Source organism: Colletotrichum jinshuiense, chromosome 5 (genome assembly GCF_051148585.1).
Source record: "Colletotrichum jinshuiense chromosome 5, complete sequence".
In the NCBI taxonomy this organism is placed as follows: domain Eukaryota; kingdom Fungi; phylum Ascomycota; class Sordariomycetes; order Glomerellales; family Glomerellaceae; genus Colletotrichum; species Colletotrichum jinshuiense.
The window spans coordinates 1127935-1151563 of NC_139312.1; the positions used below are offsets into that span (position 1 = coordinate 1127935).

Consider the following 23629-nt stretch of genomic DNA (forward strand, 5'->3'; position numbering starts at 1 on the left):
CAGGTGTGGGTTTCGCGGATATAACAATGCCTTGATTTCTAATCCATGTCTGTGTTCCGATTTCGCATGTGAATAACCTCGTGCGTCGATCGACGTCATACCATCATCCTGCAAAGGCGGGGCTTTGAACTTGAATCATCAGAACCTAATTTGAACGACATGAAAACCAATGAGTATTTATTCATTCTGTGATATCGATTATCAATTCAGATTCGAAGATTGCATCAAGATCACCATTATGCACGAGCCACAAGAATCAGACCGTGTCAGCTCCGATCAGCGAACCCAACAACAGAACATTCCTTTTGTTGACCTAGCAGGTTTTGATAACAGCAGTGATGCAGAGAAAGCGTCGCAAGTCGGAGAAGACCTTGTGGATGCATTTAAAACGTCGGGCTTTGCGTACGTTAAAAATCATGGAATATCAGAGGAGACCTTGAAGATGGCTTTCCAGTGGGTATGTCTCGCACACTGCCCGTCTTATTACCTCATACCACGGCACCGTTCTGGATCTCTGAGCGATACTAATGCTATCATTCCCTACAGAGCGAAAAATTCTTCTCCCTGCCACAAGCCGAGAAAGACAAGGCACCACATCCTCCCGAGGGATGGTGGCACCGCGGGTATTCGGGCATCGGCCGAGAAAAGGTTTCGCAGATGGTTTTTGACGCCGAACAAATCAGCGAATTGCGAAAGATTCCCGACTTTAAGGAATCCTACGAGATCGGACGCGAGGACGACGACCATTTGCTCAACATCTGGATTCCAGAAGAGTCGCTAACCGGATTCCGCTCGTTCTTTAACGAGTTCTACGAGGTCTGTTACCAGCTGGAGCTCCACTTGCTCAGAGCCATGGCACTTGGTATGGGCCTAAACGAGGACTTCTTTCAGAAGTACCACGCGAGGAAGGACAACCAGATCCGCCTACTCCACTATCCGTCGGTCGAGGAGAAGCTGCTTCGCTCCGGCAAAGTCGAGCGGCTAGGAGCGCACACAGACTTTGGCTCCATGACCCTCCTTTTCCAAGACGAGGTGGGCGGCCTCGAGGTGGAAGACCCTAACGAAAAGGGTCGCTTTGTGCCAGTACCGCACATCCCTGGGACGATCGTGGTCAATATTGGCGACTTTATGCAGCGGTGGAGCAACGATACGCTGCGCTCAACCATGCATCGTGTGCGAGCGCCGCCGTTGGAGACGAACGAGGACGGTAACCGCGTTACCCGGGCACGATATTCGATTCCATACTTCATCGGCGCCGACCAGGAGAAGACGGTGGACTGTATCCCCGGCTGTTTCGGTCCCGACAGGCCGAAGAAATACGATCCGATCAATAGCCGAGAGTATATTGAAATGCGCCTGAATGCGACATATTGAACTGGTCAGGACGGTGTTGTATTTCGATGGTGTGCGGGTATGACTGCCAACACGTGTTTTCATAGAGATCCAGATACCTAGGCAATTCCCGATACCAGGTTTCGGGCATCGCACCTCGTACTGTCAAAACTGCATCCCGTGGAGAAGTCGTGCTTGCGAACACCGTCCCCTGCAGATTCGCGCATGGGAGGTCCACTAACAAATGTCATGATGCTCATCCGGTTGGCCGAACCATTGTTGATCCTCGGCCCCTCCGTTGTTCGTTTTGGTGATAAGGGCCGAATATGGTAGCATCCGAAGCCTGGATCAGCAAGCGCAGCATAGCGTGACACGTAGAATCCTGCACAGGCCGGAGGTGATGTTGAGCTTACCCCGGCAAATGGAAACGCTATCCGACGACACTGTTGTTGTGTAGCGCTGTCGAAGAAACACTCGGTGAAGAATCTTGGAGCGCACGTCCATGCCCACGCGCATTACCCGCTGTGGGGTTGGCCCTCGGTTCTCATATAGAAGGGACAGGGACCGGGGACCATCGTCGTAAGCTGTGGAATGTTTCCACACTTCGTTTCGTCGAAGCCAGCCTTCTCTCTCTCCAGAGTTGAGCGAGTTTGAGTGGCTCAAGACACGCGGAAGACTCGCGAAAGATTCGAGACAAGACGGAGCGAACAATCCACTGCGACTGGTATCATGTGTCCCGAGCAGGATGAAGGGCAGGATGTGGGGGCTGGAGAGCAGACCGCTGGTATCCTTCCAGCTGAGCACTGGGTGCAAGCCGCACGAGTCAGTCGACACCATTTTCAGGTTCCCCAACGACGGTGCAGAGGATGACTGACGACGACTCGCTAGGACGCTGCTAATGATGGCGACGCCGACTCGGCCCTAGGTGACGACAACGCCAGTTCTACGGCGTCCATCACCTCGACAATTCTTCAGTACCGGAAGATTCATGGAAGAACCTTTCACGGCGAGGTCGGCAACGCCCAGTATTGGTACCGGCTCCGATCCGACATGTCGCGGCTTAACAGTCTGCTAACATACTGCATGAAGGGGAAGCAACGATGAGCAGCAGAATGAGGCATGGGACATCAAGTAAGATGGAACCCAGGCCGACCAAATTGAATTTATAGATCTGACGATTCGTAGCCATCATCTGCTTACTTTGTCGATGGGCGACAAGCTTCACCTGGCACCGCTCGACAAGACCAAGGTGGCATACGAGCCTCTTAGCCCCACATGTTGCATATGGCTGACCTTGACTAGCTGAGCAAAGCTCTTGACATCGGCACAGGAACAGGTGGGCACTACTTTGATCCCGTTTAAATTTGGAGTCGAGAGCTAAAAATACGTTTTCGATGCAGGCATCTGGGCGATGTGAGTCCAAGCGGCTTCGATACGCGTGCATAGAATCAAGACTAACCCGTTGGCCATGGAGTGATTTCGCCGACGAGTACCCAAACTGCGAAGTCATCGGAACTGACATTTCGCCCATTCAGCCTAGCTGGGTTCCGACTAACCTCAAGTTGTGAGTACGAAGACTTCGTTGGCATCACGCCCACAGCACTGACCCAACGTAGCGAGATTGACGACTGCACTCGTGAATGGACCTTTCAGCCCGAGTCTTTCGACTATATTCACATCCGCTTCTTGGTCGGGAGCATCGAGGACTGGCCAGCGCTGTTTAAGCAAGCCTACAGGGCACTCAAGCCCGGCGGCTATCTCGAAAGTTTTGAGGTCTCGCCAGCCATCTTGAGTGACGACGGGACCGTTCCGGAGACCAGTGCTTTAGGCCAATGGGGTAAGTTCTTCGAAGAGGGCGGTAGGAAGATGGGTCGGACCTTCCGAGTCCTTGACGAAGAACTGCAGAGGACTTCAATGGAAGCGGCCGGGTTTGAGAACATCAACGAGTGGAACAACAAGGTACGTGGCTGGCCATGTGATTCCCGTCCAGAGCAAGTTGGGGATATCTTACCAACATTTACCGACAGGCCCCCATCGGCACTTGGCCCAAGGACCCAATCAAGAAGGAGATTGGCGAGTGGGCGCAGTTGACGCTTTTGTCCGACATCGAGGGCTATGTTCTTTTCATGGCGAACGTCATGTCCACCTGGAGTCGGGAGGAGATCCACATCTATGCGGCACAACTACGCCGCGAGATTAGATCTGGAAAGTATCATGGCTACTACCGCCAAAGAGCGTTGTGGGCCCAAAAGCCTGTGCCGTCCGAGGAATAGGACTCTGATATTCGGCCGCTTTTGATTTTTTGTAGTTAGCAAGCCCGGGTGCGCGAAGAAAATCGTTGGTTTGTCCTTGTTGATTGGACTTTATTGATGTTTTCTGTTCAATGACCTTGGTGATAAAATTAGGGAACAACGGCTTCTTCGTTGGGCCCGCTGTGTTTGATGATGCTTTGGTCACCAGTCGGAATCCCTCCATTTATGCTAACATGATATTGATATTCGGAAAACCCAATCCAACAATACAAAACAGAGGATAGGGCGTGCACATCCTGTTCGCATTCTCAGCTCTAAACATATTAGATGGCGCATAGGCTCACTACCCACTGCTTAGGCGACGACGCAACCTTGAATTGCAAAGCTCTGGTAGCCAAACAGCTGGATAGATTGTTGTTCCTGGCTGAAATTCTTTCGTGGAAATTAGACTTGCCGCTTATGTTCGCGTCATACATTTACATCTCGCATGGGGAGTTATGTAGCGAAGTCGACGTAGCAATCGGGAAGGATTGGCCAATTGAACAGAGGCCAGTGTAAAACCACAACAGTCGCAAGCATCCTGAGTGGCCCCGATACCCCAGCTTACACTAAGAAATTCAAGACTAACCGATGGGGGGTGTGGGTTACATACCGTTGAAATGGCTCTGCGGGGTGTCGATCGCCAAACCGGAGCTATCCCTCCAGGGCCAAGACACGGAGCGGGCGAATATTGGCTATAAGGCTACTTTTAGGATGCAAGTGGCCCAGAGAAGAAGGAAGGAAGGTAAACCGATCTCTGAGTACGGAATTAGAAATGCGGGTGCAGGTACGATTCGATGTTGGCTTCGAAAGGTCATGACGAAACGCAACGTGATGACCGCGTGATGACTTCACCCCGTGTCATTCAACAATAAACAACACCAATCAGGAGAAGGATAAAACAAATACCACGCTGCGTTAAAGGAAACAAAAGAGCTTGAGAGGTCGTCACTAATAGACCGAGCATATCTTTTTTGGGGGTTGACTGAAGCCTGGGAAATATGAACTCCCTCCGCATACAGTCAATAAAGCTTCAACGCCGTCTTCTGCCCTCCCTCGCCCGCCGGGCTTCAGTTTCGTTGTTTGCCCAAAGAACGCCGAGAGCAGTCAACCCCGAGTTTTCAAAGTCTCCAAAACATTATCGAACGATGTCTACCACTACAATGTCGAGGAATCAGTTCGAGCAGCAATTTGAGGCCACCTCTGGCGCCACCGATGCCGTCTGGGTGCACAATGACAAGTACACCAACCGTGCCGGGCAGGATATAAAGCCTCTGACCCACAGCACGGAAGCCGATGTCTGCATTGTCGGCTCGGGTATCGCCGGCGTTTCCGTAGCGTACGAGCTCGTCACCCGCGGCAAGCAGGTTGTACTCCTCGAGGCCCGCGAACTCCTTTCTGGCGAGACGGGCCGGACCAGCGGCCACTTGTCCAACGCCCTCGATGACGGGTACCTCGAGATAAAGAAGAAGCACGGAAGCGAGGGCGCAAGGGCTGCCGCCGAAAGCCACACCTGGGCGCTAAACTACGTGGGCGAAGTCTCCAAGAAACTGGGCATCGACTGCGAATACCGCAAGCTGCCTGGGTACATGGTCTCGCAGTACAGCCGCAGCGACCCGAAGCATGATGAGGACATAAAGAGCATCCGCGAGGAGGTCGACTGTGCCAAAGAGCTTGGAATCGACGTCGAGTTCAAAGACGGGTTGGCCATCAAGGGCTGGTCCGCCGAGCCCGGCAGGCCCGATCAGCGCGACGGGGCCATCTGGCACGGCCAAGCAACATTTCACCCTACCAAGTACGTCAACGGAGTATTGGAGTTTCTCCTGCAGCAGCCCAACTTCAAGTGCCACTCCCAGACGAGGGTCATGTCCGTCGAAGAGCCCGGCATCGAGATCCTCGGAATGGGCAACAAGCACGTCGAAGTCAAGACACAACAAGACCACACCGTCACATGCGACCACGCCGTTGAGGCGACCAACGTCCCGCTGCAGAAACTCAGCATCGTCGCGGAAATGGAGTTTTACCGCACATACTGCGTTGCCATCCGCATCCCAAAGGGCTCCGTGGAGGACTGCCTCATCTACGACACCGCCGAGGAGTACAAGTATGTGAAGTTGACCGAGTGCGACGACAAGCACGATTACATGATTGTCGGTGGCATGGACCACAAGGTCGGGCAGGAGGACACGGCAGGCCGTTTCGAAGAGCTTGAGACTTGGGCCAGGGAACGGTTCCCCCAGGCCGGCGCCGTCGACTACCAGTGGAGCGGCCAAGTCTTCGAGCCTGTCGACTACGTGGCTTTCATCGGCCTGAACCAGGGTCAGAGGCGCACATTTGTTGTGACTGGCGATTCCGGTAACGGCCTCACGCACGGCGTCATTGCGGGCAAGCTAATTTCCGACGAGATCGATGGCCAGCCGAATACCTGGGCAAAGCTGTACTCTCCGAAGCGTGTGGCATCAATCCTCGGATCGGCGCCGTCTCTGTTCATGCACGATCTCCAGATCAACAGCCAGTACAAGCGGCTCTTGCAGTCAGACATCACCGACATCGAGGACTTGGTACCGGGTTCTGGGGGTGTGCTGAACCCGAAAATGTCGAAGCCGATAGCTGTCTACAAAGACGAGAATGGAAAGGTCACCAAGGTCAGCGCTATTTGCCCGCACATGAAGGGTGTCGTGTGTTGGAATGGGGTGGAGAAGTCATGGGACTGCCCTGTGCACGGCAGCCGGTTTTCCACGGAAGGATTATGCGTTGAGGGTCCATCAAAGGGTAATCTTGAGCCTGTCTCATGATCTATGTTTCCAAAGGCATTCTGCCGGTTACAGTTTGGAGTGTTGGTTATTATGATTTTTTCGCTCAGGTATTTTATTTCTCGTGTATCGAGAGGAAATTTCGACATATTCCTCGATTCCTACATCAAGAGCCTCCCAACAATAGGTCAGCTCCCGTTCTGATATCTTACCACCGATATGCCGACTCTTGATCCGTTCCGTTCTGCTGTGTATTCAATGATAGTTGGATAGTATGCTACGCCTCCAAATTGTATACCTAGCACCTTGAGCAAAGCTCGGTCAATGATACGGGCTAGAGGCGCGGTTTATCTCAATAACTCGTGATTTCAGCGCTCGTGTCAGAGGTCTTAGCACAGAGTGAAAAGATCAACGTTTCGCATGTATGTATCAGGTATAACTATCATTTGAATCTGCCTTCTCTACCGCTATAAGGCCCGCGCTGGCCCCTTTATCTCCATAACGGGCTAACTATTCCCTGTGCCGGGCCCCGGCTGGTCCCTGGCGCTCCCCCGGCGCCCTCGCCCGGTCCGCGCTCCTGATAGTTCGGTTGCTGTTGAACGATGCTGGTTTGAACGGGATTATTGAGGCCTTGAAAGTCATTCCGCAATTCTTCTTTGCCGCCACTTGGGCGGGGGTTGTCCAGCCCTTGAGAGCTATTCAACAACTCTTCTTCGTTCTCGCTTGAGCTGAGGTTGTTGTCTTTCTGCTCATCTTCCTTTTTACTACCGCAGCCTTTAACAAGACGGTGTCGCTTCAAATCTGTTAGCCGTGTTTCTTTTATAGGGAGGATACTAATGGTGATTTCTGTTTCTGGGACTTACTTTTAGTGCATCTTTACGGGAGAAACTCTTATCGCAGTGGTTACAGGGGAACGGCTTAACGGCGAGGTGGATTCGTTTATGTCTCTTTAAGTCGTGGTTTCGATTGAAGGACCGTGGGCACTGATCACACTTGAACAAACGATCCGGCCGCTGGTTCGTTTGCCCATCGTGGCTAGCGCTGGACATAAGGGGCGCCAGTTGTTGTGCTCCGTAGCGGCTGGAGATGGCTGTACAGGGGACGATTATTTGTTGAAGGCTTGGTGCCATGAGGTTGGACATGATCGGCCCTGGTATTGATGCCATGTGATAACGAGCTACTGCAGAAGGATGCTGGAAAAAGGCAAGGCTGCTTCCAGGATCAGCCGAAGAAATCGAATAGTCGCCTGGCGTAGATGGTGGTCGTGACTGTGCAAACGGGTCAACTTGCGAAGACACACCGAAGGGTGTTGGAGACTTGGATGAGACTAGAGCCTGGGACCCGAGAATTGCGGCTCGAGGATTTGGGGGTCCCGGATCTTGAGACATCTTGCGCATGACTGTTGGGCCTAGCTTTTGATCCGATGGGGTAAATTCTTCATCAGAATCAACACCGCCTTTTGAAATGCCTAATATTCTTCTCATTTGTTCGAAGCGTTCTCGCCTTATTTCTCTTTGTTGTTCCATACTTATTCTGTCTTTGCCGTCTTGGAGACCATCAGAATCAGATTGAGACTGAATCGATGTTTGAATGCTGGACATGCTGGAAATGCCGAGACTTTCGTCTAAGGTGACTAGATTCATGTCACAGTCGAATATCTCTGAACTTGGAAGGTCGTATTCGATTACTTGCCTCCTGTTTGTGCCCGCTTGGGGGTTGTCAATGTCAAAATGAGATGCTGCTGGCAGCTTAAAGCGGGAGCCGCCGGGTACATAATCGAGTTGACTTTCTAACGCAACAGACGGAATTCCTGGAATGAGCGGTAACCATTTATGGTGGGGAAAGGAGGACGCAATGTCCTGCAAGATGTCTTCCGCCGCCACGAACAAGGCCAGAGGCTCTCCTGGATACCTCGCGATGATCATCCCACAGAGCGACTCGTCTCTAATCAGCCACGTCCCCGAGGTGCCAGGTGCTGTGACAAGTGTGAATACGTTGCACCACATGTTTATTTACCAGTCAAGGGCAGACGCACCAAGCGGCGCTGAAAGCTGAACTTTTCGCGCCGGCAGAGATTTTCCAAGTGATGGCATCTGCTGAGTCTCAGGGAGAATTGTTGCTCCAGTGACGACGTTGTCGCTGAATAACAACGAAACAGGCCCAGACAAGAGTTCTGCGTTCGTTGTATATGATGATAATGGATTTTTGGTAACGAGGCCTGAGCTAAAATTTTCGTAATAAGATTGTTTGAGTTCTAGGAGTGCGTAATCGGCCATGTTAGAGGCCATGGACCTTATGTTCTGCGGGTCCATAATGTTCCCCATGAAGCTGGATCCCACAAAGGCTACCGGAGTCCAACGTGCCACTGTCGATGGATCCCTGAAGCCGAGAAGGTTTGTGCCGTTTTCGTCCTCGTCATTGAAGATTTCAGAGCCATCAGATTCAGAACCGGATTCGAATGCGGAGTCAGTCTCAAGGTCTGTGTCTGAAAGAGAAGCAGGGCTGCTCAATGCCGAGCCTGAAGATGCCGGGCCAGTATCACTGGAATCTGGAGGGATATCATCCTCTAGTCTTTGAAGGAGGCGCTCGAGGAGTCCGTGAGCAGTCGTGATGGCTGGTTCCGGCCACATCTCAGCCGTTCTTCCTAGTGTAGTACATATAAAGCCTCCAATGCGGGAGACTTGTTGGTCAATAACAATGCCGTCCCGAAGAAGGGTAGCACAGCATAGAAGCCCAGAGGCAGATTTTAACGTCCCGAACGGGGGGCCAAAATCCACATGGTACAGGATCTTGTACCCCGCTAAATCTGGGGCACTCCAGCTGGAAGCGTCCAGCTGAAGTTGCCGGAGCGGGATAAGAGACGGAGCCGCTGCATAGACAGGACCGCCCACGTGAACCTCTATAGGACGGTTAATGAAGCTCACCGTCCAGGACAGGTCTTTTAGAGCCTTGCGGATGTATTTCTTGCACCAACTGCTTCCGCAGAGTATCCAGATGCAGGGATTTAAAGTTACTGATCGGGGCGGGGAGCCGTTGGCATACCCCGACATTCGGAGCTCGGAGACGAATTCCCGTTCACGAGAAGGTAGGTTCGTTCCCTTCTTCTTCATGGTATGCCGCACGGATTGCAGATCTAGTGCAAGCCTGTCTCTGACGCCCCCCTCCTCGTCCCAACGAGCTCGAAGATTCTTGGGGACCGGGACCTGTGCAGGTTTCCCGCACCAGACGTTCGTTTTATGGTATCGATAGATGTGTGACGAGGGGATGTCAAAGGATCGAGAGTGGTCCGCCCCGGCCTGGAGATACGCTGAATTGGTACCGGACGGCTGCTCGACTGGTGAAACTGTGATATGCAGACCGTAGGTGCTGGTGGCCCCTCTTGGATACAGTTCGACTGGGATTGGCTGGGGCTTACCCTCTGATACCGCGCCTAGAGAATTCGGCGAGCTTTCCAAGGGCGAGGGGACGCTTACTGAATTTGCCGTGAACGACACGCTGGTGGAACTACTTCCGCCAGTTGGAGTGCAATCGCTTTCTGCTGTTTGCGTCGAGCTCGAGCTATTTGAACCTATGCAGTCGGAATAATAGACAGACGCGACGTCGTACTTTTCGGAGCCATCGTCCAGAGATTTTGTTGGGCCGTCTTGCATAGCAGTATCCGCGACGGCTTTGCCCTTGCCCTCCGTGGTGCTCCCATGCGACTTTCGTAAGGCATGTTTCAACTTGCCGAAGATTTGCAAGGTAGGGCTAGTTGTGCCGACGTTGATGAAGTTGGCCGGATACATTGAGGCGACAGGTGGTTGAGGGTATGCCATCATGACATGGAGAACATGCCCTGGGGCGACGAGGGAGGTGGAGAGAGTGAAAGAAATGGAGATAATCTGGCGTCCCGATCAGTTTTGAGGGAGCCTGATATGACGACCAATCTGGTTGGATATTCCAACGCTGCACAGCCCTGTAGCAACAACCGGCTTGTGGCTGTGTTTTGACGTGGGAGGACGCAACCCAATCAGCAAAGGCTAGGGAGCTGAGAAAAAAAGCCTTACCGCTAGAGAGAGGCTTTCAAAAGCAGCCGGAAGCCCAGTAACTCACGAGCGAAAAGATTCCAATCCAAAAAGGCATCGGGAAGAACATCGGCTTATTACCGGACCACGCTATCAATCTTCGGGCTCTGCAGCTTTTCTTTTTGCTATTTAGCAAGCGATGGAGCTGATGTTGCGGGCCCGGGATGCCGGACAATCAAAGGACGACATCCGCATCTGCCATGCCGTCTGGCCTGCTTTGGCGGCCGACACGTACAGGCCCAACCAATATGCCCGGCTCGCGGCTTACGTGCGAGATATCCAGGGGCGATTCAATTACCGCCCCGACCTATACTTGCCCGGCGCGGCGAGCAAAATACCCGAGATGACCAATGCGATGTGCAAGTCCAGCAATAAAACACGTGAGGATGCAATGGGCGACTTAAAGGCAGGCGACTGGCAAGGCTGCAGTGAGGAATCGGCGCAGCTAACGGCATGTCTGGCGGCTTCCCTGTGCACAACGGCGAAGGTTGGCATCACCAGAGACCGGCCCCTGGCGGAGGCAGCGCCGGTCGTGTGGGAAGCCGGCGTCTCATTACGGGATGCTCTGAGGCAGCGGTTCGAGGAGCCGGCGCCGTGTCAAGATGCCGACATGAAGTCGCGAACGGTCGACTCGAAACTGACCATGAGCTACTTGGTGGTAAATCACGGGTTTGATGTTGACTGGACCGACCACCTGGATGAACACCTCGCTATCAACTGGAAGACGAAACTGGTATCGATATATCAGCACAAGCTGTGGCTCTCGTCGCATCTCCAATCGTCCGCGCAGTGCGTTCTGCCTGGGGGCCTAGTCGGCGAGGCGCTGGACACGCTCAACCTACTGTTCCCATACGGTGACGCGCCGACGAAGTCGTTCCTGGACAAGCAGGGCCAGCGGTTCTACAGCCTTGGGCTGTGCGGGCGGGAGCGGAAGCTGGAGCTCGGGGCGTACCCGCGATGGGGCCGGCAGCTCGAGGAGCTGTCGGAGGTCTTGCAGGGGCCGCGGGACGGGATCCGGCAGCTGTTCCCCGACAGGGACCGGCCCAACCTGCTGGAATCGGTCAACTTTTGGATCGCAGCGTTTGTAGCGTGGCTGACTGTCATCAGTTTCGTATTCGGGGTCATCTCGGTCATCTATGCGAAATGGGCATTTGACGTTGGCAAGGAGTCGTTGGAGGTATCCAAGATATCGCTCGAGCTGACGAGGCAGCAGTACCTCCTCTCGATTGCCCAAGCATGTTCGGACCCCCAGGAAGCGCTTTTGCTGCCAGACTTCTGCAATGGCGGATGAGGAGTGGGCAGTAGTACGGGACGCATGTGAAGCACTGAGGAGGCTGATGCAGCTCAGACAAGCTGATGACGGTCATTGAAGTGCCTGCAGGAAACTCAGGGTGGATCTAAAGTGTATGGATGTCTCTCGATAGTGGTAAGGCTGACGATCTACATCAGGACATGCCTTACAGGACATGAGATGATGATGTAGGCCATTGGTTGATCGGCCAGGCTCTCCCTTTCACTCCCCTACCCTTCTCTCTCTCTGTGAGCATCAGCGCCATGAATAGTTTGGTGCGCGGTGTCTCACCCTTCCACTTCCAGGGAGAAGCCGGACAACGGGAAAATGCGACAGTTTCACACCGAAAGAAAGATGGGCAATGCTGATCATTTACTCTGTCGCGTGGCACAGGTGGGATCGGAAGAGGGAGGGGAAGAAAGGAATCAATCAGCGTTGCGATGGCTGTAAAAATAGAAGCGGGCAGAGGGTGCACTAGACATGCGTGAACAAGAATAAAGCCCAATAAGCGAGATGCGAAAAAGCCATTTCGGCGGGGACGGCGGGGATGATGGCCCCCAAATGGCAAGAGCCCGCGGACCGTAGCGAGCCAACTGCGGTGGAAACCTGCCCATACAGCCAGCCCTACTGCACTTCCACCTTGCACCCCCCCTGCTCTCTAGTGCATGCGGCGGCGGTCAACCGATTACTCCCCCCTCGAAAACCATCGACGACATGTATCATCAACACATGAAAGACATTCAAAGCCAATCACGGGGCCGACGAAGGATTCGCCAACAATGAGTGGCCATTCGGCAATTGACCGACGATGACGACCACCGCATACACCGCCTACGACCACCCCTCCACCTCCTCCTTGGCCTGACGGCCTGGGTGGCTGGTCTGTCTTGTTGGTGTACTGTTTGTGCTGTTGGTTGGCGATGACCTCCTCCTCTCATCGTCCAAGACTAATTATTGGTTGCAGCCAGGGTGTGTGATCCTTCTCCGGGCGCAGCAGTCTTTCTCGCCGTCCAAATCTCTCTCTTGACAGCGCAAACATGCCCGTCCGCCCACCCCGTCGCTCCAATCTGCCTCCACCGTCGCCAGCCAAGCCTCTGCTAGCCTCTAGTCGAGTCTGTGTGATGGCTCAGGCATCCCGGCCTCGTGCCATTCTCGTCAATCTCCTCTGCGCCTGCGAGAGAGCCAGCCCACGAGGCTGGGCTTCTAGGGCGCAGCAGCTAGCGAGATTGGATTTGACAAGACACGACTGATGCCATGGATGTTACCTGGCTTCCAACACCGAGCCCAGCCGCATTACGACAGGGCCGGTGTTGGTGTTGGTGTTGTGGGAGCTACACCTGCACGTCCTGCTTCCCCGTGTCGGTATCCGTGAGATCTGCAGAGTACCGTACCCTTTCCACCCCCCTCTCTCCTACCGGTATCTCACTCTCCGTCTCCCTCAGCCAATGCTGCTGCCATATTTGGACTGCCTCAGCCCCCATCTATTATCGTCAGCGCTGACTCGACTCCTTGATCTTGATTCTTCCCATGTTTTCAATCTAACTTCAATCTAATATCTCTCCCGTTCGTCATTCCATCCCCTCCACGAACCTGCGATTGCATTCGGTCTTCTAGAACGGATTGTGTCGTTTCATAACTACAACCCGTCCATTCGATCACCTCTTCAACTACCACGCCGCCATGGTCGCATTCGTAAAGCTCTTGCCGTTGGCAGGGTTCGTTCTGCCAATTATCGCAGTCAAGATCGGCCGCCACGACGTGCCATTGCCCTCCCAGACACTTCAGGTACGAGATGAGATTGGGGGTTGGTCCATCGCGCCGACGCCGCCTCCCAGCCTTCGCTTCGAAGCCATGGCTGTAAAGAGACAGGAAGGCGGCCCGACGTGCGGATACTACGAGTACAGTGTGTTGAACCTCGTGGCCGAAGCTCCGGGTCGTTGTTATTATACTAACACCGAATGACAGACAGCGAGGCGTTTGACTGCTTCACTGACCAGGCTTGCGTGACCAAAGGCAGCTACTTTGGCTGCACCGCTGGTTCACAGCCGTACACGGCCTGCCTTGACGGCTTCAACTCCATTTGCAGCCAGAGCACCGAGGGCTTCGGTACGCTCTGCTGGTTCGTGCTCCCACCGTCCCCTTTCATTCTCGCACCAGACGCTCATCATCTGACATGTGAATGTAGCAACTTCAACACCGACTTCCCCCTCTGCGTCACCGCGCTCAAACCCCTGACGAGCTACTCTGTCGCAACAATCACCGGCTACCGCTGCGGCAACAACCGCGCCAAGGGCGAGAAGCTCATCCTCGAAACTCTGGGCACCTCAACCACCTCGACCCTGTCGGCCTCCACACCCGGATCCTCTACCGTCAACAACATCCCCGCCGAGACCTCGACGAACTCTTCCGACTCGTCATCGGGGGGCACGCCTGTCGGCCCCATTGTCGGTGGCGTGATCGGCGGTCTGGCGGTCCTGGGCCTGTCCGTATTCGCCATCGTCTGGCTCTGGCTCCGCAACCGTCGCCAGAAGAGCCACGCAGCGGCAGCGGCGACCTCCTCCAGCATGATGAACCAGTCGTACAACTACTCCCCGATGTCCCCCACCGGCGCTCCGACAGAGCCTCACTCGCCCCCGCCGCCGTCCACCCACGACGCGAACGCCTACAAGGGCTTTTATCACCAGTCCGCCGTTACCTCCCCCAATCAGGAGAGCTATTACCAGTCGGCACACCCAGTGTCCAACCCTAGATCAACGCCCGACGGTATGTACCAGAATATCGGCCCGTCTCACAGCCCTGCGACCGAGGATCCTCACCGGCTATCCGAAGTTGCAGCCACCAATCCGGCGGGCACCGGCAACAACGCCACGGAACTCCCGTCCGAGAGGTACAGTCGGTATTAGAGTGCCCCCTGGGGAAGGGAGCGCAACAGAAATGATTATACAAGACTGCCACGCCACGAGACGCAACTCGGAAAGAACGATGTCGTAGACGATGAATGTGTTTTGCATTATTGAAATGTTCCACAGCCGGCCAGAGAAGAGAAGAGTAGGTTCTCGGTGCCTTTGTCGGCAGTTGTTCCTATTTTGAACATTGGCTGTAGGGAGTAGTCGCATTGCAACCACCATGGAAGATACGGGATAATTGACGTGACAGGCTTGGCAGTGCACCCGGAGGTGCGGAGAACATCCGGAACCGAGAATGACGGGGCGGAGTACGAAAAGGGACCAGGCGGGAAGATACCCGGGCGACCAAAAGCGCGTCGCCCAACTTTTTCAAATGAACACATTTTTTATATATACAGATATATACTTTGGATCTCCCTCTCTCATCATGTGGGGATATTATTTACATCGACACAATTACTTTGTATAGCCCACACCCATCTTTAACCCCAGCGGGCCGTCACGGCGTTGTACAGCGTCTGGTTGACGGGCAGCACGCCGCCGTGGCGCAGGCCGCTAGGGAAGCCGGTGCGGGAGCTCGCGGTCCAGCCCGAGTTGCTGGCGACGTTGGCCGTCTCGTAGGGGCGGTAGCCGTCGTCGCCGTAGAAGTCGAGCAGGACGTGGGCGCGGCCGGCAACCTGGTTGTCCCAGTAGGCGGCGGGGCCCTCGACGCCGCTGGCGATGATGGCGGAGGCGCCGCCGGGGCGGGTCCAGGTGCCGAAGAGGCCGGTGGTGGAGACCTCGACGAAGACGGTCTTGAGGGACTCGTCCTTGAGGAAGCGCACGAAGGAGCGGCCGTCGGTCGACGTGGGCAGGATGTTGAGGTCGATGATGTTGGTGGGCGACTTGTCAATGTACGTCTGCGGCGTCGAGAAGGTGCGGAAGTCGGAGGTGTAGGCGTAGCGGATCACGATGGGGCCGGGGGCGCCGGTGTGGTTGGGGTCCGAGGCGCCGTACTGCGTGCCGCGATATCCGAGTCAGTCCTCTGCAGGCGCAGCAGCAACACCCAGTGGGCCGGAAAACACAGCTCCCGGTGAGATTTGTGGGAGAGGCGGAGTTGTTCACTTACGAATTTGGAAGCCCAGTGGACGAGGTACTGGCCCTTGGTCGGGTCCCAGATGGCCTCGGGGGCCCAGACCATGCCGGCGCTGGCGTTCTCGACGACGACGAGCCTCTCGCCGGTCCAGTTGACGAGATCCGTGCTCTCCCAGACGAAAATGCCCTTGGACCCCTGTCTCTGAGCGGCGTCCCACGTCGTCTAGGCAAATCACGATCAGCACGTGGCACCCTCATTTGACGACAAGGGTCATGGCAGGCAAGCCAGGGAGATGAGGAAGAGGAGAACAAAATGACACAAAAACTCTAAACGATGGACAGGAACAAGAACAGGACAGCACACACCTTTCCAATGTCGAGATCCGTGCCGACAATGTACCACTTCTTGCCCTTCTCGGCGCCGCCGCCCTCGACGATGGCCGGGTCGCGCACGCCGCCGGTGCCCTTTGTCGGGCGGATGACGGGCGAGCCCGAGTTGAGAGCGCGGAACGAGGTGGGGCTGTTGCCGTTGCTGAGGTACAGGTAGACGTAAGGGTCAGCGCCGAGGAAGAAGGCGCCGAGGTAGCCCACGAGGCTCGGGTCGGCGCGAGGCGCGAGGGAGCCGGTGAAGTCGAGGGACTGGATCGGGGTGGCCAGGACGGCGGTCGCGGCCAGGCCGGCGCCGAGGAGGGCCTTGAGGGAGAGCATGATGGGCTAGGGGGACTACCTGTGGCGTCTGGAGGGGAGGGAGGAGGGTATCGTGAGGGAACTGAGGGATGAGATGGAGGAACTCGTCGGCATCGAGAACGGGAGCGGTCTGTTTATTATGTCCTCGAGGAGCACCGGCAGGCACCATCCAGCAAGCAAGCAAGCAAGCAAGCAACCCCCGCAATCCGGGGAAAACACGACGCTGCGCTCTTGACCATCGTCATATGAGGGTGGTATCCATCTCATTTGGCTAAGCTCGAGGCCAGGGCGGGTACGGCGACATTGCGCCAACGAAGCACTCAGCGACAGACCCGGGATGCGACATACAGCCAGGCACGAGAGACACGAGAGACGCCCCCCGCCGTCGGCTCCGAGGCTAAATTGCTTCAAACTATCCATCCGCCCCAGTCCGCCCACTCACCTCCCCCTCCCCTCCCCTCAGAGCTTTCGCTCGACGCTGGGAATTTTCCTTGCTGGAAGAACTGCGCCAAGAGTCGCGTCATGGGCACTCCCGCGCGTGCATACGCCGGTAGGGGGTCCTCGCAACGGGGTTGTCGGAGCCGGGAGACCACGGACGGGCTGGACTATGCGGATGGTCGCACCAGGGCGGCTGGGAGAGAGGGGGTGGTGGTGGTCAATTCGATTACGGAATGGGATGTACTCGGTCACGAGGACGAAATCACCACAATAGCGTCGGCCAGAACCCATCTCAGCAGCGGCGCGGGCTGCGTTGGGGATGGGTGATGAGAGCAGCAGCAGCGGCGGCACCAGAAAGCAGAGATGGTGCTCGAATCAGGGAAATTGGGGTGGTGCCGGCCGCCCGCTCGCCCGCCCCTCCTCGGGTCCCACGTCAGGTCAGGCACAGAACAGCTGACAGCACAGGGAAGCGCGGCCCAACTGCCCCAAACCTTATCCGTAGTGGGAGGGGCGGAATGGGCGAGAAGGAGAAAGCTGGGGGATGATCCCAGGTGCCGGGAGATCGCAGATGCGACGTCAGTGGGTTGTGGGGTAGCCGGTCCGCGGGAACCCGCGCTGCCATTGGCGCGCCTGTTTTTGGCGGTGCGGGCCCGGCGAGAACACGTTCGGGAAAGGGATGCTGGTCGGAAGTGGTGTAGTGCAGTGTGGTAGTGTAGTCGGAAGTGGATATGATATATACGAGAAATCAAGATATTTACTTTGAAAAGTATATACACGTGAAGAAATGGGATGGGGCCCGGAATAAGGCGCGCGCCACGTGCGCCTGTCTCTGTCTCTTGTCTGTGTGTTTCGGTGTCACTCTCTGTTTCTGTCTCCGTCTCTCCCTCAACTCGGCATGTATCCCGTCCTGGTTCCCCACACCCGGCCTCCGTCCCACTCTCTCTCTCTCTCTCGCGCTCTCTCACAGACACTATCAATTGCGTCAGTAATCTTCAACGTCATCGTCAACCCGACAAGGGACAAGGGGGCCGTCAAGGAAAGGGAAAAAGAGATGGAGATATCACGGCATACCTGGGAATAGTACGAGTCCTTGAACGTGCACGTCAGGCCGGCGGCGCACTGGAAGCTGCCGGTCCACGTCGACCCGCCGCACTGCGCGTACAGCGCCTGGCCGGTGGCGGGCGCGAGGGCGAGGATGCGGGCGGCGGCGTGCTCCGAGGCGACGACGATGTACGACGACGGGTTGGTCGTGACCATGCCGGGGAAGATGCTGGCGTCGACGACGAAGAGGTTGTCGGTGCCGTAGACCTTTGCGTTGACGTCGACGACGGCGTCGCCGCCCGTGCTGCGCCCGTCCTTGGTGCCGAGCTTGTTGGTGCCGATCCAGTGGTTGGCCCGGCGGTTCGAGTACGACACGAGCATGTTGTTGACGAAGTCGCGCACCGACGTGCCCGCCGCCGGGAACGTCCACACGAGGTTCGGCACGTTCTTGAGCGCCGCCTGCACGTTCTCGATGCCCTTGATGACGGCCTCGACGTCGTTCTGGTCCCGCAGGTACGGCACCGTGGAGACCACCGTGCCCAGGTTGGCCTGGATCGTCATCCTGCCGCGCGAGGTGGCCCCGCGCCCGAGGTACTGGCTGATGGTGATGCCCTCTGGTGGGGGAAGCCCCAAGTTAGCCGGGCGAACAGGGGTCTGGCGGGAGGAGGTCGAGGTTGCTGGGAGGGGGACGGGGACGGGGAGAGGTTCACTTACTGCCGTCGGGGGTGCCGTTGCTGCCCTCCATGCGGGCCGTGTACTGCATCTGGCGGGTGATTCCGTCAGCGCCCTTGATCTCCTCGAAGAATCTGCCGCGAGGTTAGCAACCGCTCCGGGGTAAAGCTACAAAAAGAGGTTTGAAAATGAAAACCCACAGAGGACCGATGTTGGGCGCGGACTGCGCCAGGATGCCGCTCCGCTTCTGCAGGTAAGCGTTCTTGTCCGTGACGTTGGGGTCATCGTACGCCTCGTAAAAGTCGTAGAACTGCACGTCCGGGTGCGTGGCGACGGTGTCGGTCTGTCCCTCCAGTCAGCGGTTTCCATGCAGCAAAAGAATACCCCGAGCAGGGGTTAGGGGGTGTGGTAGGTGGAATGAAAAAAACCCACGTTGGTGTGGTCCTCCAGGTTGTACCCGACGGGCAGGCTGATCCACGACGAGTTGGCGATCATCGTCGGCCCGTCGGTGGAGCTCTTGACGATCTCCAGCTGGTCCGCCGGCCCGATGCCGCTGCGCAGGAGCAGCTTGGCGCTGCCGAACGTGCCCGCGGCCAGGACCACGCGCCCCGTCACGGCCGTCACGCCGACCGTCCCCGCGAACCCGCCGTCGACGTACGGCTCGACCTCGACGCCCGTGATGTGCCCGCCGCTCCGCACGACGCGCTTGACCGCCGTCCGCGTCCACAGCTTGAAGTTGGACCGCTTGCTCGCCGACACGAGGTACGTCGCCATCGGCCCGCCGCGCTCGCCGCCCGAGTACATGTACGGCGTCTTGCCGAACGTGCGGTTCTTGGAGTTGGGGTTCGCGTTGAGGTCCAGCTCCTTCCAGCCCGCCGCGCGGAGGCCGCCCGCGAGCGCGTTGAACCCGTCCGTGAGGTACACCTTGCCGTCCTGCGACGGCGTCGTCGTGCCCGGGATGCGGGAGAAGACGCGGCTCGTCGCCGCCGCCACGTCGGCCGACTTCCAGCCCGCAGGGAAGTTGTAGTCCCAGTCCTGGGCGTACGGCTGCGCGAGTAGAAATATTTTTAGCATTGCATTCACCCACCCGTCGTAGTAACAGGCAGAAAAAGCGACAGGGAAAAGAACAAAAAAACTCACCTTCCACCAGAGCGCGGCGTTGATGGCCGTGCCGCCGCCGAGGACGCAGCCGGCCATCTGGTCAGTGTCCTGGCAGGCGATGCCCGCCGAGTCGTGCCAGATCTGGTTGCAGAGGCCGGGGACGTCGAACCTGGTCAGGTTGGTGCCCTCGAGCCAGGGGGGCTTCACGGTGCCGCCCCAGCGGCCCGACGACGGCGGGCCCTTCTCGATGAGCAGCACGCTCTTGCCGGCCTCGCTCAGCTTGTCGGCCAGCGGGATGCCGCCGGCGCCGGCGCCGATCACGATGTAGTCGTACGTGCCCGAGGGGACGGGCACGCCGGTGGGGCCGGTGGGGGCGCGCGTCGTGGTCGAGCCGGGCGCCGACGTGGCCGTGGAGCCGCCGCAGCTGCCGGTCACGGTCTTGGTCGCCAGGGCGGCCCAGGCCGAGTACGACGGGTTCGCGATGCTGGGGTCCAGGCCGGTGCCGTGGATGCCCTGGTTGTCGTGCTGGACGAGGTTGAGGCTGGCCGGGCACGAGGGGTTGGTCGGGCTGGTGAAGGCCTGCGCCCAGCCGAGCACGAAGAAGCCCGCGCTGGTCGACGCGGAGCCCGTGGCGCCGTTGTGGTTCCACTGGAAGCAGTTCTGGCAGCGGTAGAGGAGCGTGTAGTGCGTCGCGTTGATGGTCGACGAGATCTGCGTGATCTTGGCGTCGCCGGCGTACGCGGTGGGCATGTCGTAGCCCGACGACCAGCGGAACGACGTCAGGATCTCGCCGCCGTTGGGCCACGCCATGAGCAGGAGCTTGTTCGTCATGGTGCCGCCGAGCGAGATGCCGCACCAGCCGGTGCCCTGGCCGTTCTTGGAGGCGCATTGCTGGACGGGGGCGTGTTAGCCGGGCATCACGCGAGCGGGGGGTTAGCGTACGCACCAGGTACCCGACGTACTCGTTGGCGTCCGTCGTCAAGGCGGTCGATGGCAAGGCGAAGCCGTACGTCATACCACCGGCCGTCTGGGCGTCGGTGGCCGACCAGGTGTTGAAGACGATGCCGGTTTTTGCATCGGTGAAGATGGTCGGCGTCGAGGCCTGCGCGGCAACTCCATCGAGGACTTGAGCGTCGCTGTTAGCGGAGGGTTTTCATGGGGGAACATCAAGGGGCTTACGAGTCGTGGCCGCCAGGAGAGCCGCCAGAGCACCAGAACGACTGAGGAACTTCATGGTGCGAGACGTCTACGTCAACAAAGCTCTGGCAACCAATATCAATACTATGAGCCTCTGTCATCGAGGAGGGTGCTATGGTATTTAAAGAGGGACAAATGTGATATGCCCAACGCACCCCCTCGGCTGTCCAACTCTCCCTGCTCGCGACCCTCCCCCCCGGCACCTGCTACGCTACTTTCTTCTTCCAGGCATCAAACCCAAACCAAAAGCTGGCGCCGCTGCCACATGACCAAAGTCTTCCGCAGCCCGGTTTGTCCAGTCACGGCTCCTGTGATTGTGGATGGATGCAAGGTTTTGCAAATGCGCCGATAGGAGGAAATGTTCGCCCCAAAGCCCAGCGCAGTACCGGTATGGCGAAGCACGGCAGAGGTGGTGGGGCAGGGCCTCTTTCGAGCGGAATGTAACATTGCTGATTGCCTTTGTTGGTCAAGCCTCATGACCGGGGTTCATACAGGCAAACCAATCTACCAGAGGCAGCGTGGGATTCCGCCGCCAGATGAAGGGGGAGAGCGAGACGTGATGACCAGAGGCGCTGGGGTTTGTACATGAGACAAGTCAGGCACCAAAGGGGGCAAAAAAGTAACAAAGCTAAGGGGGAATAAGAAATCCTGCTCTGCGTTCTGACGTCCTTGACGTGTTGAGAGAGCACGCCCGCCCGCGGCTTTGGATATAACATATGTATAATGTCTTGGGCAGTGAAGTGAGGTCGAAACAGGCGTGCAGGGCATTTGCCAGGAACGGAATGCGGAGGCAGCGAGGCGCTTCCCCACGTTGCGGTGCGGCATTTCGACCCGGGCTTCCCAACCGACCGGGGTCCAAGTGGCTGTTTGCCCGGGGGTCGAGGGGCGTCAGCTGGGACCTCGTGGCCTCCTGTCAGGAGCAGAGATGCAACCCTCGAGGCACATCGGTTTGCGCGCCCCCTCCAATGCACGTCTCCCGGTCCCCTGTACCGAGACAACGCCACGGAGCTTCTTGTAGATTGCGGGGGGGTGCGAGAGAAGAAAAACATGTTTGTCGGGCTGTCAGGATTCCCAGGTGTCTGGGGCGGCGACGTGCAGCGCCTTGATTGCGGATGGGACGAGTCGCGGCCAGCCCATTCTGGCCGGAGCAGAGTGAGGGATGCACTAGGTAGTCAATGAAGGGTTTCACACCGCAGTGTGACTGACGGCTATGTGCAGTTGTCGTACTCGCCGATCGATTAATCGTGGACGAAAGGGCTGAAAACAGAGAGGGAAGCACGGCGCCCGGGTATTCTTGAGTCAGTTGGGTCGCGGTTCATTTCGCCTCGCCGCAATGCGACGGTACGGTATTACTTCAACCGGAGCCAAGGGAGAGAGGAAGGGTTGGTGACTGTGTTCGCTGGGAGGGTGGGATGCCAAGCACACACGCCATTTTGAGTCGTGGCGAGTAAAGTGGCAGACGACAATCATGATGGGGGCCCGCAATCAGCAAACGGGATAGAGCTCCGAGTCCAGATACGTCGTCTTGACGAGGATCTTTTGTCGGGATGATGGTCGTTCCCGTGAGGTCGCGGGCAAGCAAGCAACAGTCTCGTGGTTGAAGTAAGCGAGCGTGGCTGGACCTGGACATCAAGATTAGATGGATGCGACGGGACGGAACCTCGAAGTTGCTTAGTGATGATCAGTCATCGTGTGAAGCAGTCGAGGCCAGAAGTCGACGTTGAGGCGGCCTGCGTTGGTGAGAGGATTGGTTGCTGGATGGAGGAGAGGACCCGACGACTCATTTTCGCAGCAGGGGCGCTTTAGGCACTGTAAGCGAGGGCATGTAGCAGAGCAGGTATCTATGCATACAAAACTATATATGAATACCACATAAAAGAGACATTCTATACGGGTAAATATGCTGTGCGCCCACCGTGCGCACATTGACGGCCGATTCCTTCCCTCTTCATTCACCCGCTCGCCTCTCAATCACGACACAATTTGTAGAAATCAAGGGGAAAATGATGATCAGTGGAAGGCCTTACATTCCCGACCTTGGCATTACACAACATACCCGACGATATATTGGTTTCATGAACTCAATCCCAACACCAAGTGGCTTTGCCGCGCATGTAACCCAATGTCTCTTTGTCGGGACAACCTCCGAGCTGTTCAGGCTCAGCTCGGCTCACGCTCACCTTCTGCTCACCTTTGCTCACCTTTACTCATCGTTCCCTCCGGTTCACCCTCAGCCACACATACCATAACGCAGGCAAGCTTTACGAGGCCTATAACTGGCCCATTAATGGACCGACGTTACAGAACCATGACGTCTCAATTAATTGTGCCTGAATCTAGGCCACTCAATCATGGTTGCAGAGATCAAAGTAGAGCTATTTGATCCGATTTCTTTCAAGACAAGACCATACATTGTCTCTAGGTAGACTCGAGATTTCTTAGGAGAACGTGGTTTTCAACATCTCCCAGATCTATCAGCCGCAGCGCTACCACTTACGAGCCAACCTGGAGAAGCGACCGAAGGCTTTACAACTCTATTTGGCGCATACGTCTTCAACTGGGCGTCAGTCATGACAAAGAGTATCATCCACACAAGCAATTGCCATGTCAGGTTCGGGCTAGTAAACATCAATAGAAGTTGAACTTTGTTTTCGCAATGAGATCCAATAGAAAGGCAGTCTAAAAGGTGAAAGCTTTCCGAACTGCTCGATTGAGTAAACAATGAATTTTAATAACAAGGCCGAGAACCCGCAGAACTCGACTTGCCAAGTGATACTCATTT

At 56.5% G+C, this 23629-nt stretch overlaps 7 protein-coding genes across 7 annotated transcripts; 5 read left to right on the top strand and 2 right to left on the bottom strand.

Annotated features, from left to right (window-relative positions):
* Nucleotides 1–238: 238 nt before the first annotated feature.
* EsH8_V_000303 (isopenicillin N synthase family dioxygenase) lies at nucleotides 239–1374 on the top strand (the record flags this gene model as incomplete). The annotated part of the gene is made up of 2 exons (XM_083272819.1): nucleotides 239–457; nucleotides 547–1374. The coding sequence occupies 2 exons, from the start codon at nucleotides 239–241 to the stop codon at nucleotides 1372–1374; spliced, it is 1047 nt and encodes a 348-aa protein (XP_083125534.1).
* A 687-nt stretch (nucleotides 1375–2061) lies between these two features.
* EsH8_V_000304 (class I SAM-dependent methyltransferase) lies at nucleotides 2062–3605 on the top strand (the record flags this gene model as incomplete). The annotated part of the gene is made up of 9 exons (XM_083272820.1): nucleotides 2062–2154; nucleotides 2221–2363; nucleotides 2422–2463; nucleotides 2518–2581; nucleotides 2635–2668; nucleotides 2733–2745; nucleotides 2807–2896; nucleotides 2949–3291; nucleotides 3360–3605. The coding sequence occupies 9 exons, from the start codon at nucleotides 2062–2064 to the stop codon at nucleotides 3603–3605; spliced, it is 1068 nt and encodes a 355-aa protein (XP_083125535.1).
* Nucleotides 3606–4771: 1166 nt separating this feature from the next.
* EsH8_V_000305 (FAD dependent oxidoreductase-domain-containing protein) lies at nucleotides 4772–6418 on the top strand (the record flags this gene model as incomplete). Its single annotated transcript, XM_083272821.1, has 1 exon — nucleotides 4772–6418. The coding sequence occupies one exon, from the start codon at nucleotides 4772–4774 to the stop codon at nucleotides 6416–6418; it is 1647 nt and encodes a 548-aa protein (XP_083125536.1).
* A 448-nt stretch (nucleotides 6419–6866) lies between these two features.
* On the bottom strand, nucleotides 6867–10194 carry EsH8_V_000306 (C2H2-type zinc finger protein; the record flags this gene model as incomplete). The annotated part of the gene is made up of 3 exons (XM_083272822.1): nucleotides 6867–7169; nucleotides 7240–8351; nucleotides 8412–10194. 3 exons carry the CDS (start codon nucleotides 10192–10194, stop codon nucleotides 6867–6869), a joined length of 3198 nt encoding a protein of 1065 aa, XP_083125537.1.
* A 385-nt stretch (nucleotides 10195–10579) lies between these two features.
* EsH8_V_000307 (uncharacterized protein) lies at nucleotides 10580–11731 on the top strand (the record flags this gene model as incomplete). The annotated part of the gene is made up of 1 exon (XM_083272823.1): nucleotides 10580–11731. The coding sequence occupies one exon, from the start codon at nucleotides 10580–10582 to the stop codon at nucleotides 11729–11731; it is 1152 nt and encodes a 383-aa protein (XP_083125538.1).
* A 1680-nt stretch (nucleotides 11732–13411) lies between these two features.
* On the top strand, nucleotides 13412–14634 carry EsH8_V_000308 (uncharacterized protein; the record flags this gene model as incomplete). Its single annotated transcript, XM_083272824.1, has 3 exons — nucleotides 13412–13634; nucleotides 13697–13850; nucleotides 13917–14634. 3 exons carry the CDS (start codon nucleotides 13412–13414, stop codon nucleotides 14632–14634), a joined length of 1095 nt encoding a protein of 364 aa, XP_083125539.1.
* Nucleotides 14635–15119: 485 nt separating this feature from the next.
* EsH8_V_000309 (uncharacterized protein) lies at nucleotides 15120–20884 on the bottom strand (the record flags this gene model as incomplete). The annotated part of the gene is made up of 10 exons (XM_083272825.1): nucleotides 15120–15632; nucleotides 15746–15934; nucleotides 16045–16425; nucleotides 17908–18491; nucleotides 18592–18683; nucleotides 18750–18892; nucleotides 18982–19596; nucleotides 19690–20541; nucleotides 20597–20775; nucleotides 20830–20884. The coding sequence occupies 10 exons, from the start codon at nucleotides 20882–20884 to the stop codon at nucleotides 15120–15122; spliced, it is 3603 nt and encodes a 1200-aa protein (XP_083125540.1).
* Nucleotides 20885–23629: the final 2745 nt, after the last annotated feature.